The sequence below is a fragment of the Uloborus diversus genome, chromosome 6 (assembly GCF_026930045.1).
Source record: "Uloborus diversus isolate 005 chromosome 6, Udiv.v.3.1, whole genome shotgun sequence".
Lineage (NCBI taxonomy): Eukaryota > Metazoa > Arthropoda > Arachnida > Araneae > Uloboridae > Uloborus > Uloborus diversus.
Genome location: NC_072736.1, coordinates 73,714,188 through 73,730,205, shown reverse-complemented (window position 1 = coordinate 73,730,205; position 16,018 = coordinate 73,714,188). Strand labels below are relative to the sequence as shown.

Genomic DNA, 16,018 nt, shown 5'->3' with positions numbered 1-16,018 from the left:
GAGGCAATAAGATAATCTTTTAATGCATAAGTTGTAATCTTATTGTTGTAAGTAATACGAGTCAGCAGTAAGAGGAGGCGGAAGTTAAATCAAAACACAATTTGGAAAACATTTTCAGGAAAATTTTAGTGCAATAAAAATAAAAAAAAAATAGGCAGAGAAGATCGTATGAGGAAATATTTCCGTCTTATACGCTTTAAATGATATCATATATTAAATAATAAATAGAAACTTTGAATAAGTTGTAACCAATGATCCATGTGTAATTAAATGTTAAGAGAGAAAAAATAATAAAAACCTTTAATGTTTACGTTTTAACATTTTTTTTTTTTTTTTTTTTTTTTTTTTTTTTTTGCGCAGACAACATTTTTTGCGTTAATGAATTGAGTGTCATTTTTCTAAATAATTATTTTAATGTTCCAAAAAACTATTAAATTAAATAAAAAAGAATTAACAATGTTTTTTTTTTTCTTTCCTTTATACTTGATTTTCTTCGTATAAAACAAAAAACTAATTCAAATTAAAATGCAACTTCAAGATCTAGATTACATACCTGTGATAAGTTGAAATTGAATTACTTGAATTACATACACAACAATCATAATTAGTAAAACTAATATATTTTCTTTTTTGAATTAATTTTTTTACTGAAATTATTTAAAAACAAGGCGGTGAACTCTTGGTGATGCATATATTGTGCCGAATATGCAAGTATGTAAGCAATTGTAAACATAAATATTAAATTCTTAAATTTAAAATGCACCACAGAAACTAATATTAAACATAAAAAAAAAAAATTCTTGATAATTAAATATAAAGCCAAACTAGGAGAAAAATTTAGCGTTTTTATTTCAAAAATTCGTTTGCAAAACAATGAAAACTTTTAGGTTGAGAAAAAAAAATGAAAAATTTCAGACACAAATACTTAAATTTTTTAGATACTTTAGAACAATTCTTAAACAACTAAGAATTTTATGGAAAGTAAGGCAACTTAGATCCGTTGAAGCTTTAAGCCATATACTTTTTTCTTTCTTTGTTTTGGTAATGGATATTGTCCTGCGCATATTCCACACGAGTGTCCTTTTTTTTTTTAATGCACTAGTGTTTTATGAACATTAAAACACAAATACAGCAACTGGAAAATTTTAGAGCAAAAGTAAAGGTTGCTGGGAAAAGCTGACGTGCAATGTTCGGATTTGTTCTTTAGAAACAACTTTAACGCTCGAATTACAAATAATAAATTTTAAAAATCGCATTAAATCTATTAAACGCTGTAAACTCAAAATCTTTTAAAATATTTTCATTTTTAATTTTCATATCAATCAATGGTGTATTGTTTACCATTTAACATAAGAAGACATCCTAATGTACCTAAACTTATTAGTTTCAATTTTTATCATAAATAGTATTGTAAAAGGTAATTTATTTTTAAATGCCAAAACGAAATATACAACTTAAAAGACGTTTTTTAAATTAGTTTTGAAACTTTAAACTTCTTTATCGCAATCCGTAATTTTTACAGAATGAAAAAGTATTGACGAGAAAAAGTTCTTCTCATATAGCCGCACCTTTTAATTATTTATTTATTTATTTTTAATGCCTAGTTCTGAGATTGCATGTGGCTTTCAATTTATTCAGTGCGAAATGGTTCCTCATACCTCTCATAGATGAGGGGGTGGGGGGATAAATTGGATTTTGTTTAATGTATTTCTGCTTTAAAAATCGGGAAGACATTATTTATAATGATAAATCACTGTAGTTGCTGGTATTGATTCAATTTATAAGTGCTGAGCCAGCTGAGCTTCTTTAGACTTACACTTTATTAATCTGTTTTAAGAATTCATTAAGATTGCTTATACGCAAAATAAAACACCAACTAATATAGGAAATTATGATTGGTTACTGTAGCGTAAACCCTTCCTCACTTTCTCTCTCTGTTTTTTTTCCTTTAACTAATTTGTTTATTTAACAGCAAAACTGAAATTTACTTCAGGAATGTTACTATGTCATAAAATTTAAAGCTAAATGTAAAAACAATCCGTGTTATATTCATGAATTAAATAGATGTATCTAAAATTGTAAGACATTTTCTCTTTAAAAGTCAAAACAAATCACATAAAAGTTTATGGCCCATGTGGAATTTTCCACATCTCACACGTGGCCAGTCCGCCCCTGCCAGGCTTTTCTCTTTTTTTAAGTTTCAAAATATGTATTTAAATTAAACTCTTTATTCTTCGAGGGGGGAGTGGAATTTTCACATTATTCTAATTAAAATCAGAGCTTTAATTAAATTTTATTTTCTAGATGAAGAAGTTACGTTCCTTTTATTTTAATAGTAACGCATATGTAACCAAACTCTTCCTATCAGACGATTCAACTCTTCGCGAATCAAATGAGGTTGGTTGAGAAGAAATTTTCAGGGGTTAGTGAGCGTTAGGGAAGCAGGGGGGAAGCCCCCGAGTATGTAAAAAAAGAATGTAGACAAAATCTTCGTTTCCTAACAGATGTACTGTTACATTATCTATTTAAAGTTTGATCGTTTCATGCTTTTGAAAATAGGAAAAAAAGAAATTTATGTGAGAGCATGAGCGTGGAAGGAGTGGTAATGAAGCCGTACCTTTTGGTATGCATATGGGCGATTTCCCGCCATTTCTTCGTGACTGCATTGAAGCATCGGCAGCTATTGAAGTAGTCATTACCGTTGAACCCGCCAATGACGTAGATGTCATGCCCGATGACAGCTAGCTTGTGATAAGCACGTGGACCTTTTGGATCAACCTCTGGCACCTGAAAAGGGAAAAAAAGGGAAGATAGAACTGGTGATGGATGTGATCAAAGAATGATGATAAAGTTATTTCTCCATGGAATTCAATTCTCTATCAAATGAAGCAAAAAAAAAAATCATAATTTAATTTCATTCTTACAATCAGTGGCAAATTCTAAAGTAGCAGCCAGTAGATAAAATGCTATTCCTTTTTTAAAAATTTGAAAATGGAGAACCCATCAATTCGTAAAAGCACAGATTGGTCTCGAAAAAAATAACCGAAATTTTTTTTTTAGAAAATTCGATTTTTTTTTTTAATTATTTCCTCTTAGCGTTTCATCAGGGCTTTTAAAACCATGACATGAAAAATATACGACTTCTTTCAACGCTGGTCAAATTATAAATATATTTTTAATCACAAAACTTTGAGAAATAAATAAGTACCTTTGTGCAGAGAAGTTGTAATCAACATTTTACCGCACAAAAATAGCAGATTTTTGCATATACACGTGTTTCGGAGTTATAGAGAATTTCTGTTTCAATGCAAAGTAGTGAGCTTTTGTATGAAAAGATATCCGGTAAAAGCCTTTACCGGTAAGCTTTTTACCGGATGTCTTTACATCAAAAAGCTCACTACTTTGCCTATAACTCCGAAACACTTGTATGCAGTAATCTGCTATTTTTGTGCGTTAAAACGGTGTTGATTACTATTTACAAAACGTTGAGTCTGGATGTAGTATTTAGGATACCCAATGCAATAAATGAGGCATTCAGTACTAAAGTGGATCAAGTCCATTTCGACCTTATTTTAATAAAAGGCCAAATTTTTATAATGAAAGAGTTGTGGACAGCAGTGATCAAATTAAAAAAAAAAAAAACATTTCAGTTTAAAGGGGGACAATGAAAAGTTTTCAAATAATTTTTCATTTAGTTTGAAAATTACAGCGAAAATCAATGTTCAACACATAGTGAAATTAAAATAGCAATACATGATTTTAAAAAATACTGAAATATTAAAAAAGTGTTTTTCTTTTTTTTTATTCAACGAGAAATCTGCCATTCTCTCTCTTTTACTAATCTGTCAACATTGGATTTCATGCGTGATGAAGCAATTCGAAGAGAGTTCTCGAGATGTGTGTTAGAAACACGATACCTCTGTTTTCACTTTACAATCTTCATTTTGGAGAATAACTCCTCAAAATGCAAATGCCACCAAAAAGGACGTTGTAAACAGAGCATGAGGTACGATTGCTGGAAGTTGCTCTTGTTCAACATACGTACAATGAATAAAAATCCAAAAGTTTCAAGTTTTCAAGTTCATTCTATGAATTGCTACTACATTAAAACGCAATAAGTTCCATTTGATGCAATAGTGGTTATCGAATGAAAGCAAATATGGGGAAAAAAGTATTGAAATGAAATCGTTATTTGGGCCATTGAAATCTACAGAGCAAACCGCCTCAAAGTAAAGAACAGGACACGGGAAGATATTATTGAAAAAGAAAACCCCTAGTCTAGAGTTTTACTACCAGAGATAGTTTTGTTCCTAAATAGAGGATGTGTGTGAAAGTTATTGAATGCGTCTCCTGTAGAAATTAGGCAAAAGCTGCAGTGACTAAAAATAGCACCTACATCGAATGTTATTGCAACATGCCGTGATTGTCCTGTTGCATAATTTTTGGCGAAACAGTAGCGAAAAAAAATGTGACCGTAAAAGAACTCTATATTTTTCTCAATTAATACAGGTCATATAAAACCATTTTTAGAGCAATATTATTTCCTATGCCAGAGTTTCCCAAACTGTGGTCCGCGAACCCCCGGGGGTAATCCATGCCAGGGGGTCCGCCGCGCTATCCAGCTAAAACGTTAAATATAGTTGAGGTTTGCCCGAACCATAGTTAATAATTAAAATCCTAATACGCATAAAAATACAACTCATATGAAAAATTAACACACTAAAACTAGACTAACAGTGTTTTGTTCACTAACTTCAAAAGTTCATTTCTGCTAGTAAACTTGTCGTAGAAACTTGGTGATGATATTTAAAATACACCACCAGCTCAGTTATTCCATCCGAGGACTGCAGTTTCGTGCTTTTTAGCACTCATCAGCCCGGAATAGGAATCACATGAGCTGGAGGCGAAAAACCTCTTAAGGGAGCCAAGAGAGCCAAACAAACTGGTAGCTAATGCAGAATTAGCGAACCAGATGAGCGACCGCAGCAATGGTGCGGTTCAACTCAAAAATTGATGGCAAAGCATGGTATTTTGCAGTGAGTTACCGCCCTAAGCCAGGGTTAAGGCAGAAATATGTTGGTAATAATATGTTAATTACTATTTGAATTTCAAAAAGAATTTTATTTGCGTAACTCAAAACAATAATGTAAGAAATTAAAACCAGACAAGAGCTCTGAAAAAATATACAGAACAGGGAATAAATAAATAAATAAAGGAAAAAAGGTGAAAAAATAAATAAGAAAGAAATAGATTTAACTGTGTCAAATCTTTTTTTTTTTTTTTTGCGCGCGCTCCAGGAGGGTAGGGGGGGGGGGGCGGTCCCCGAAGTTCGCAATTTTTTCGGAGGGTCTGAAGTTTAGGAACCTCTGACCATTGAGGAGGAATAATCGGTGAAAGGAGTGAAGCCTTTCATTTTTGATGCAAAGATCCTAAGTCAAATTATAGATTTCAAAGCAAAGTATTGGAAGAAATCAGGTTCCATTTACTAGTCTCGCGCAAAACAGGTCAACCATTCGCCGTAGTTGAATCACGTGACTTGGGATCTTTGCCTCAGCTTTACCTAAGCCAATGATTGGACTTGCTCAATTCAGTTACTAATTCCTACTCTGCGATATTTACCTGAATCCACCGATCAGCTTTAGTGTCATAAGTCTCTATAAGTGTAATGGGAGAGCCTCCGCTCCAACCACCGACTGTGAAAAGTATTGAGTACGGGATCCTAGGCGTCGCCAGAAACGGAGTCTCCACAACCTCTTCTTTTGTTGCAATAATTTCTAAGTCCCACAAAAACCGGAGAGTTTCTCTTACAATTGGCTTACAGCTGTCATTGTTGTCCACGTACCTGAAAATACAGATTACTTGTAGTAAGCATTTCTTTTGGAATGAGCAGTAAAGGGGAAAATATTGTAAAAAAGAAAACTTTGTGATGCATTCCCAAATGTATTGCAGACACGAGTGTCCTGTCCACAAAAAACATTTTTTTTTTTTGTGCAATAGCATTGTTTGACGAGCCACTAAGCGCTTTGTTTTGACCAGATTGAGAAATAGGTTAAAAATGAGTCGTGACATACTGCCTGATCACGGATTTTATGGAAAAGCAAACATCAGGTTAGAGACGAAAATGGACGCATCTATTGGTTTTCAGGGATGTCAGCTTTTGCAGATGTATCTTAGCCTCTAAATTAAGCAGAGTCTCATTCAAGTGAGCGGAACACGCGCATCAAATTTTTACTTTTCCCCCTCATTCAAATAGACACGTCTCAACTGGACGTTTACCAATTCCATACAATCCGTAGTTAGACAGTACCTGTAGCAGAAAAGTACCATCCTTACCCTGGCTTTTACAAAGCTTTCGTGATTTATAAAACAGTATAAACTCTTTTCCGCTGAAATTTATCCTCTCACCTCAATACAATAATGTTCGCAAAATCACAAACTCGAAATAATTTATGTGGATAAGATACATTAAGAATTTAAAGTATTTTTTTTAAGTAGTTTATTTCAGTTTTAATTTAATATTAGTTCTTATTGAAGTGAAAAACATCTTATGAGAGAGCTTTAAAAATCTGATCCGGCAGCTATTCGTGTGACAGAAGTGACGCAGTTTTTTTTTAAATTGTTGCCAAAAACAATGAAAAACAATTGTAATTATAAAGTTAGTTTTGTTAATAAATTTAACAAATTAATTTCAAGGCTGAAATTAAGCAAGCCAAGTCATCAGTTTAAAGTGTAATCCACTTTGCTTAAGTTCAACCTTGTAATTAGTTTGTTAACTTTCATTAACAGAATTAACTTTACTGTAGCTAATACGAGTATTTTCCATTGTTTTTGACAATAATGAAAAAAACGAATTTCGAGTATTGTTTAGTTTTTCCTTTGCTTTATATCTATTTCTTTCATTAGAATACACATTTTTGTGGAGAAAATGCCTAGGTCAGGCGCAGAAAGAACAAGATCTTGACGTGAGAGAAAAAGTGCAGTTGATGTGACAGCTCAGATTTTAAAAGAATAGAAAATACAAAAGTTTCACTTCTGTCGTGTGTCTTTATGACACGCAATTTATTTACTTATTTATTTTGAATTTTTACCACAGCAATCTTGTAAAATAAGTATTTTGTTAATCTTACCTATGCTGCTTAACTTGTTCCATGAAATACTGGGTGTCCATCAGTCCTAATCTCACGGTTCTCATGATATTACTGACATTCTGCTTGCGGTTCTCTGGGTCGAAGTCCACCCACTTGATCCCAGCTTCCCATACGAGCTCCTCTTTTCTGACATTCAGACGATTCATGCTCAGAAGCTCAAGCAGTTCTTCAGCCTGCAGTCTCAAGAACTCCTCACTCTGTTCCATAATGTCCATGAAGTTGCTCATTATAAACCTTGTTAAGGAAATTAAAAAGGAAAGAAAGGAAGAAAGAAAGAAAAACACAGGAACGATTTGTTTCATTTAGCCCTGACGAAGGGGGTTAGAGGTTTGACTGTGTGCCATCGGATACAATTATTTTTATTGTTCTTTTTTTTTTGAGCAATCACATTGCTTATTGTACTCATTTGACTGTTTTGAATTCCTATGATTTATTCCCCCCCCCCCGCCTCCCTCTGCAGCACTACCGTCGACCGGCCTCACGATGCTGTTCCTCTAGCGAAAACAGTCTCCAGGTTGCGTCCATATCCTACACACACGCGTTTACATACATACACCTACATACATACACACACGCATACATACATACATACATACATACACCTACACACACACGCGTACATACATACATACACCTACACACACATACCCACACACTTATGCCTGCACACAGACACCTACACACACACGCATACACACACACGTATACACACACAAATGCGTACATACACACACACGCATACACACACATGCATACATACACACACACATGCATACGTACACACACACGCGTACATACACACCTATACTTACACACACCTACACGCACAGACACACATACACACATACCCATACACACTCATGCCTGCACACAGACACAAACACACTCGCCTATACACACACACACACACTCGTGATTGCGAAAAACATAATTTGAATTCCAGAAGTCAAAAATCAATTTTTTTTTTTTTTTTTTTTGATTAATTACGAATTGCTTATTGGTTTCACTTGACCGTTGAGTGACGTCCGTCCTTTTATTTCATTTTACTATGCTATAATGCAGGCGCTTATGTGCCTCAGAATCTAATTGTTTATAAACACCTTCTCGATCTTACACAATTCTCTTGACGCGAAAATGGTATCCAGCACCCAGCCCCTGGCATTCATTTGAATTTAGACGTCTTGAATTCAAATTATGGTTACGATAAAAGAAATTAGTAGAAACAAGAAACCCATGGAGTACAGTCCTATCACAATTCGTGTTTGAGAAAAACATAATTTGAGTTCAAATCTCAAAATTCAAACTTTTTTTTTTCATTGTTCGAAATGTGACTTGATCGATAGTGTTCTTCGTTGGGTCTCATCTTTTTAGAACTTTATTCACAGAAGATATCAAGTAAAAACCAAGTTGACTTATCTCGCAATTTTGGTAGTGAAAACTTAATTGTTCATTTAAAATATTGGTATCAATATAAAGAACAAACTTTTCTATGTATAACAAAATTTGTTCAGAGCTCCCAAATTATACAGAATTAGAATTAGCCTTATTTCGTAATTTTGATAGTGAAAACTTATTCTTTCATTTAAAATATTGGTACCAATGGAAAGAACTAATTTTTCTGCGTAGGATGGAATTTGTTTGGAGTTCTCAAGTTATAGAGAACTAGAACAAGAACTTTTTAAAGTTAATTGCAATACATACATTTCTCAGTCAATATTTAGATTTACGAGATGGGTAACGATTTTATTGTTGGCCAGGGGAGAAAAAAGCTCAGAGATTTAAAGTTTTCATCTTTTCTCAATTACTTTTTTAAACAAATAAAGTACTTACAGTGGATTTTTTTAGTTTCTAGGAGTTTGCAGTTTTCCTTCTTGATTCTGTTGTTGCTACTAGCAGTTGCGGTTATCATTCCTGTTCCGTGATTTCTTATTTTAATGAAAACATTTTAATGCATAAATTTGTTACTTCTTCTGACTTGCGAGATTTATCTTAATATGAGATCAACCCTCAGGTTTGAGGGTTCTTTGAATGTCACTTATATGAAGCTTCGCGAGAGTAACTTTAACTTCATACCATTTCCGAAACACATTTACACCAAAAAGGATAAAATAAAAATACTTTTGAAAAAAAAGGACTGATTTCAAAACTGCAGCTGGAAATTGCTCTAAAAAGTTTTTTAAAAATATTGTTTTTTGAACACCATCGATACTACTTTTAAACATAATTTTTGAAGTCGGTGAAAAGCGATGAGTAAAATGATGACTAACCATAATTCAGTTACGAATATCAATTTGAATAGACCCAGATTCTTCAAAAGCATCTGCCATACAATACTTTGATTACAATATATTTGGGTAACGGTATGGATAATTTTTAGTGGTTAGTCTGAAAAATATAAGCGAAATACGGTAATCTTTTTTCATGGACTATAAAAAATATGTTTAAAAGTAGTATCGATGGTCTTCAAAGAATAAAATTATTTTTTTCATTTTAGAGCAATTTCCAGCTGCAGTTTTGGAAGTCAGCTCTTTTTTTTTTTTTTTTTTTTTTTTGAGGAATCACGATTGCTATTTGTTTTCATTCGACCGTCCATGACGTTGTGGTTCCTTTTTCAGCTTGGACCAGGGGCCTCTGCAGGTGCGCCTCCTCTGGTGCTCCTAGAATCCGCTTCTACTGGGCGGGGGCGTCCATGTCCTACACACATGCACCCACACACACCTTTACACCGGGATTGCCCACACACCTAAGAGCAAGAGCGCACCCACCCTAAATATCGCAAACACCCTCCCCCCAAAAGCAAGAGTCCACCCCCCCCCCCCAAAAAAAAGTTAAAAATATCATTTAAAACACCCCCTAAAAATTTTTAATGGCGCAGTCTGTCCATGACCCCCCTTAGGTGGGCACCCCCGTTTACATGTATACACACACGCCTATGTGCACACACACACAGGTCTACTGCCCAGGAGGAAGGGTAGGCTTGGGGGGACAGGAGCCGTTTCTAGAAACATTTTAGGGTCTTGTGATTGCGAAACACATAATATGAATCAAAATGTCAGAATTCAAATTAATTTTAAGGTTTTTTTTTTCAAAAAATGGTTTTGTTATAAATGAGATTATGCAAAAATAAATAAATAAAATAAGTAAATCAAAGTAAAAACTCAGACTATTCAATTTTTCTGAGAGCCAAGTTTTAGGAGTTATCATTACGTGGAACATGTTAATACGTTTCAAACAATTTCACCAAACTTTGTATCAAAGGCAAGGCGCATATTAGTTTTACAATCCAAATGTAAACAATGCAAAATTCGCATTCCCCCCCCCTCACAAAAAACGAGCAATAAAAATGATCCTCAGATATATAATAACCAAAATTATTGATCGAGTAACACTCTGACGTCACCAACAATGAAACTCGCGTGATAGCTTTGCTAGACGGCATTATTATTTTATTGTTGCATCACTTAAAAATCAGGAATTTCATTTATAATTAGATAAATTTTGATAGCGTTTGAGAAGCAGAGAAGTGATTCCCCTAACAAGGCTAAACTGGATCCAATAAGCAACTGCTCTGCAGGTCAGAAATTGAATTAAAAAAAACTTGGCGGTCCATTTTAAGTTCAAGTAATAATGGCAGTGACGATTTCATTTCTTTCCCAATGTTAAACCTTTATCTCTCGTATATATCTATTTGAACATGTCAAATTTTACGGGAATTCTTTCTAGCAAGTAAGTTGCCCGTCAAGGTATGACAGGTAAAAATTGCTTCTACATTTAAATGAAGCAATTGCCTGTTTGGTGAAATTTTGTTAGTTGAACTTTTAACCCTAATTCCAGTGGATTAATCCTAAACTTCAGTAGATAGCGTTAATAGTTGACCACTTTTTCGTTTCTTTACTATTCTAAAATGACAGTTTTACCGGTAAAGCAGTTAAGTGACCGGATCCAGTTCAGCTTTGTCAAAATAAAGCATTTCTCTGCATGGGGCCAAACATTACCAAAAATATTATAAAATTATCATGCCGTGGTGTGAGTTTCATTGTCGATGAGGTCAGGAGCGTTACTCGATCATTCGCTATTATATATACACTGGTGTCCAAAAGTTAAGCATAATTGTTATTTATGTGAGTAATGTGAGAAATATACATCGAAATAAGGGGAAACGTGATATGCGAGTGCAACACGGTTACAAAATAAGGAAACTACTCAAAAAAAAACCGGTAATATTTACTTTTATCATCCCAAAAAAAAAATTTAAATGAAAATTAGGCATATGAGGAGTTTACTCTTTGCACAAAAAATTTTTCTTTGAAAGATGATGCTGAAGTTCAATAGTGTGTATGGCCACCTCTGACTGCCAGGCACGCTGCACAACGATTACTCATACTTTCTATGAGGTGGTGACAGAACAGTTCCAAGCATACTGGAGAGCTCTTTTTAGCTCCGGAGCGGAGCTCGGCGGGGGCGAACGGGCTGCAAGTTGTCTCCCAAGCATATCCCAGACATGCTCGATAGGGTTCAGATCAGAGGACCTCGCAGGCCACGTCATTCGCTGGATATTTTCTGATTCGAGGAAGTCATCGACCACAGCTGTTCGGCGACATGGCGCGTTATCGTCCATGAATATGAACTGAGGACCAACAGCACCTCAAAACAAGCGAACATAAGGCTCAAGAACCTCGTCTCTGTATCGTTGACCAGTGACTGAGCCTGTTTCAAAAATATGGAGGTCGGTGCAGCCATCCAACATAATGCCCGCCCACACCATTACTCCTGCTGACGCAAAGTGATGTCTTTCTCATATGTTTTGCGGTTGGAAACAAGTCCCCTTTTCTCTCCAGATTGTTACCTGATGAGAATCACTCTGTAGGGTAAAGGGGGACTCATCACTGAGCATCACATTAGCCCACTGTTCCAGACTCCAATGCCGATGTTGCAAGCTCCAGTTTAAACGAGCGCGTTTATGCGCTGATGTGAGAGGAATGCAAACTGCTGGTCTTCTGGCATACAGACCGACATGATTGAGTCTCCTGTAAACAGTTTGCCTCGAAATTTTTATTCCTGTGACAGCACTGAGCGCCGAACCCAGTTCTCTGGCACAGCTGTCCCTATGACGTCGTGCAGAAATTGCCAGAAAACTATCTTGGCTTGCGGTTGTGACTCTTGGTCGACCTGGTACTGGTCGGCGGGTAACATCTCCCGTATTTGAAAACCTCTGCCACAGTCTCAAGATTACAAACTGAGGCACATTAAGAATACGAGACACTTCAGTTTGTGATCGTCCAGATTCTAGCATTCCAACGATTCTTCCTTTCGCAAACATGTCCAATTGGCGTCTTGGTTCCGTCATTAGTTCTGTTTCACCAGATGCAATGTTTCTTGGTACAGCAATTGCATGAAACGCGCGTGAACTCTCTAAAGCGTGCGAGCTGTTTTATCCACATTCCGAAACGTGCACCTAATTCACGCATGACACCATCGACTGTACTATTTTGCATAAACATATCGTTTCTTCTTCAACCAATGAATCTCCATAAGTAACTTTATGTAATTTTACGAAAATTTACAGATTTTTCTCGCATTTTATGAATTATGCTTAACTTTTGGACACCAGTGTATGAGGATAAAAAAGCAATTTGTAACCGTCATACCATGACGGGTGATTTTCTAGAACTAATTATAAAGGCTATTTTTACAAATTTACAAACGAAATTGAAACTAAATGTGAACAGTGAAAAAATATGGTCTTCTTCAATACTAAGTCTAAATTAATGCAAATTGTATCGTTAATTCGATATGTTCCACACTGGAATGGGTCCCCCACCAATTTCAATGCATCAGAACTAACAGTCATTTTACTCTGCATAATCAATCTTATCAATTAAAATTTTTACCTATTAGCCGCTTCCTCCAGCTCAAAGCAGAAGAAAATTCTAGCAAAATTCCGAATGCCGATGCAGTTCTCAGTCGTCATGTAGTGTCGTATGAAGTTCGAGCAGGCCTTCAGGATCCCAATCACGTTGAACTGATCAGCGACCGGCAGCATCTCTTGCACGTTCTTTGTCGTTATTTCAATTTGCCCTGTGTACGCGAACATGAGAATCTCGTTCAACATGGGCCCACTGACGCCCGGGATGGTAATTCTCCTTCTGGACGAGTCGCCGATTTTCGTGGTGAAGAGGACTCGGAAGTAGGGACTACACATCGAGACCACGCCCCTAATCAAGCACAAATAAGTGTTACTTTGCAATTTTTGAGCTAGGTTTTTTCAGGTTAAAATAATTTCTGAAGCCCAGTCGTTCAGTGGTAGTGATTTCCACCTCCACGGAGCATACCCGGGTTCAATTCCCGGGTTGGGCACGGTCAACTCAGCTGTTCATCTTTTCAGTTGGTCAATAAAATGACCACCAAGCATGCTTAGGAACTAAACGTTGGGTGTTCCTCGCACGGTTGCCCACCCAACCAGAACATTTGCCTTCCCTCCAAGAACCCTCGGTCACGGAAACTGAAATGGCACCATAGGCCCCCCATGGGATATTGCGTTACTGAGTTTAAATACAATTTCTGATTTTTGTCACAAAATCATGCATAGTCCTCTTATATGCTACCGGTATATGTAAAACGTTGGTATTGAATAAAAAGCCTGAAGTTTTTAGACAAAACATGCAATATCTAATTTCTGTAGTTTCGTTACTTGCATACTTTTAAGCACTTAACGCAATAACATGGTATAGTACAAGTCTCAATGTTCTCTTCCCTCAAAAGCTTGAAGTTTCCGCTCTGCTTTTTGAAGAGTTTTTCCGCATTTTACTGTCTGACCACGGATAGTATGGAAAGGTAAACATCCGGTTTACACGCGGAAATGGACGCATCTATTAGTTTTTAGGGATGTCAACTTTTGCAGATGTATGTTAGCTTCTAAATTTAGCAGTCTCATTCAAATAACTGGACACGCGCATCAAATTTTTACTTTTCCCCTCATTCAGAGAGACTCGTCTTAACTGGACGTTTGCCAATTCCATACAATCCGTGGTTGAACTGTACTTCTCAATTATTAACCAAGTTTTGTACATATGTGCAAAATTTGAAAACATGCAATTACATGAACTTAGTTATGTTTACTACTTCGAAACATAACTTTGTGGCGGATAGTCATTAATCAAACTCAATACAAGTAACCAAGCTATATGCGTAATTAGCAAGACATAACCTTGTGTATTTTACCATTATTTTAGAGTTAGTACCTTGTCCTTTGTCGATATTCAAGCTCTTTAATTGAAGCACTTCGCACTTGTAAACTCGAATCGCTAAACCTCCTCCCCTGATAACAAGTCCTTATTGATTTCAGCTTTCGGCTCAACAATGAAATAAAGAAGCAAAATTGCAACCATACGACAATCGTTGCGGTACAATATCGTTCAGGGGAACTCAGATGGTGAACTAGATAAGAGTAACAACTGATCTCAAATTTTTTTACCTGTGAACATGGAACGATCCACCATCACTCGATTGCAAGACAGCATCACGCCCTTCAGATGTTCCTTCCCATTCTTTCACTGAATCTATACAAATTCTTAAATTTTTATCTTCACTTAGGCTGAGATCAGCACTATCCATACCATAGCAGTGCGACTATTGCATATGTAGGTCTGTAAGTTGAAAACATGTGTTTGAGGACGCACTCTTAATTGCATTTAATTCAACTCACAAATTTAAAATACAATATTAACAAAGAGAACACATTCCATTAGTCCAATGTAGAAAAAATTGTGAAGTACTACTAGAAACCATGAAAAAATTTGATAGTCACACATTACAAATTATTTCTCAAAGTTGATCGCTATTAGAAGTAAATTCGGTTTATATAGCTTGCTGGCGCATCATTTTGTGACGAATATTTTAAACTGAAAAAATTAGAATAATGGAATTTTCAAAATAAACTAAAATGAAAAATTTAAATCAGAAAAAAAGTCCGTACCTTGAAATTTTTGAAAGATAAATATTTTCTGAAATTTCAAGTAAGGAAAAAAGTTTTATTCTATAAACTCTAAAGATATTTTTCTTGTTATGTTTGAAATGTTTTAAATGATACAGCTACATCATACAGATGGGCACCATTATGTATTCTTAGAAATTTACAAGTTTACGAACTAAATTGGTGACTAAATGCCTAAATTTCTCAATTCTAAAATAAGTTTAAAAATGCTTACTCGTTTGATTTTTTACGATCCGTTTGCAGAAAAGAACGGAAAAGTTAAGTAATATGTTGTTCAAAAAAATTTAGAAAATGTTGATGATTTAAAAATGGAAATTATCACAGGTTTAAGTATTACATTACTCTCAATCACTCGAGTGGAATTTCTAAGTTATACAAAAAACTAGTATGTTGTGGCCATCACGAAACTTTCTTCTATGTTTTTCCTTTTTCTGGTCCCTCCCCATGCTTGACAAGGAAGCAATATTCCTAACAAAAACAAAATTACACATGCAAAAACTTGACGACCATCCCAGTGTCTGAATTATTGTAAAAACAAAACAAAGAGCGAAAATTGAAAGTTACTTTAAAAGCCTTACTTGAATTAATTACAAATATTTTATTTATTAACAAACATAAGATGGCAACAGTTAAAAATTTTAAATAATTGAGATAATATTTCCGATCATTTCCATACAATTAAAATCACGAGAAATACGCAGACGACAATTTATTACGATTTATCTTTCTTATTGTTGCATTAATAAAACTATTTTTATTCGCAAAAAAAAAAAAAAATCAACACCTCTTGGAGCGATTGGAGTCAAAATTGAACCAAAGCCTGTTTACGTATGGATTCACATATATTCCAAATTTCAACCAGAACGTAGCATTACTT

General features: G+C 35.1%; 1 protein-coding gene across 1 annotated transcript in view; it reads right to left on the bottom strand.

The window, feature by feature from the left end:
- Positions 1-14,762, bottom strand: part of LOC129224817 (kelch-like protein 10) — a 37,088-nt gene extending 22,326 nt beyond the window's left edge. Inside the window, exons 1-5 of the mRNA XM_054859366.1 lie at positions 14,623-14,762; positions 13,040-13,363; positions 7,128-7,382; positions 5,620-5,842; positions 2,618-2,787 (exon numbers count right to left, since the gene is read on the bottom strand). Coding sequence (XP_054715341.1) covers positions 2,618-2,787; positions 5,620-5,842; positions 7,128-7,382; positions 13,040-13,363; positions 14,623-14,762 — 1,112 coding nt within the window. The remainder of the gene's footprint in view (positions 1-2,617; positions 2,788-5,619; positions 5,843-7,127; positions 7,383-13,039; positions 13,364-14,622) is intronic.
- Positions 14,763-16,018: the final 1,256 nt, after the last annotated feature.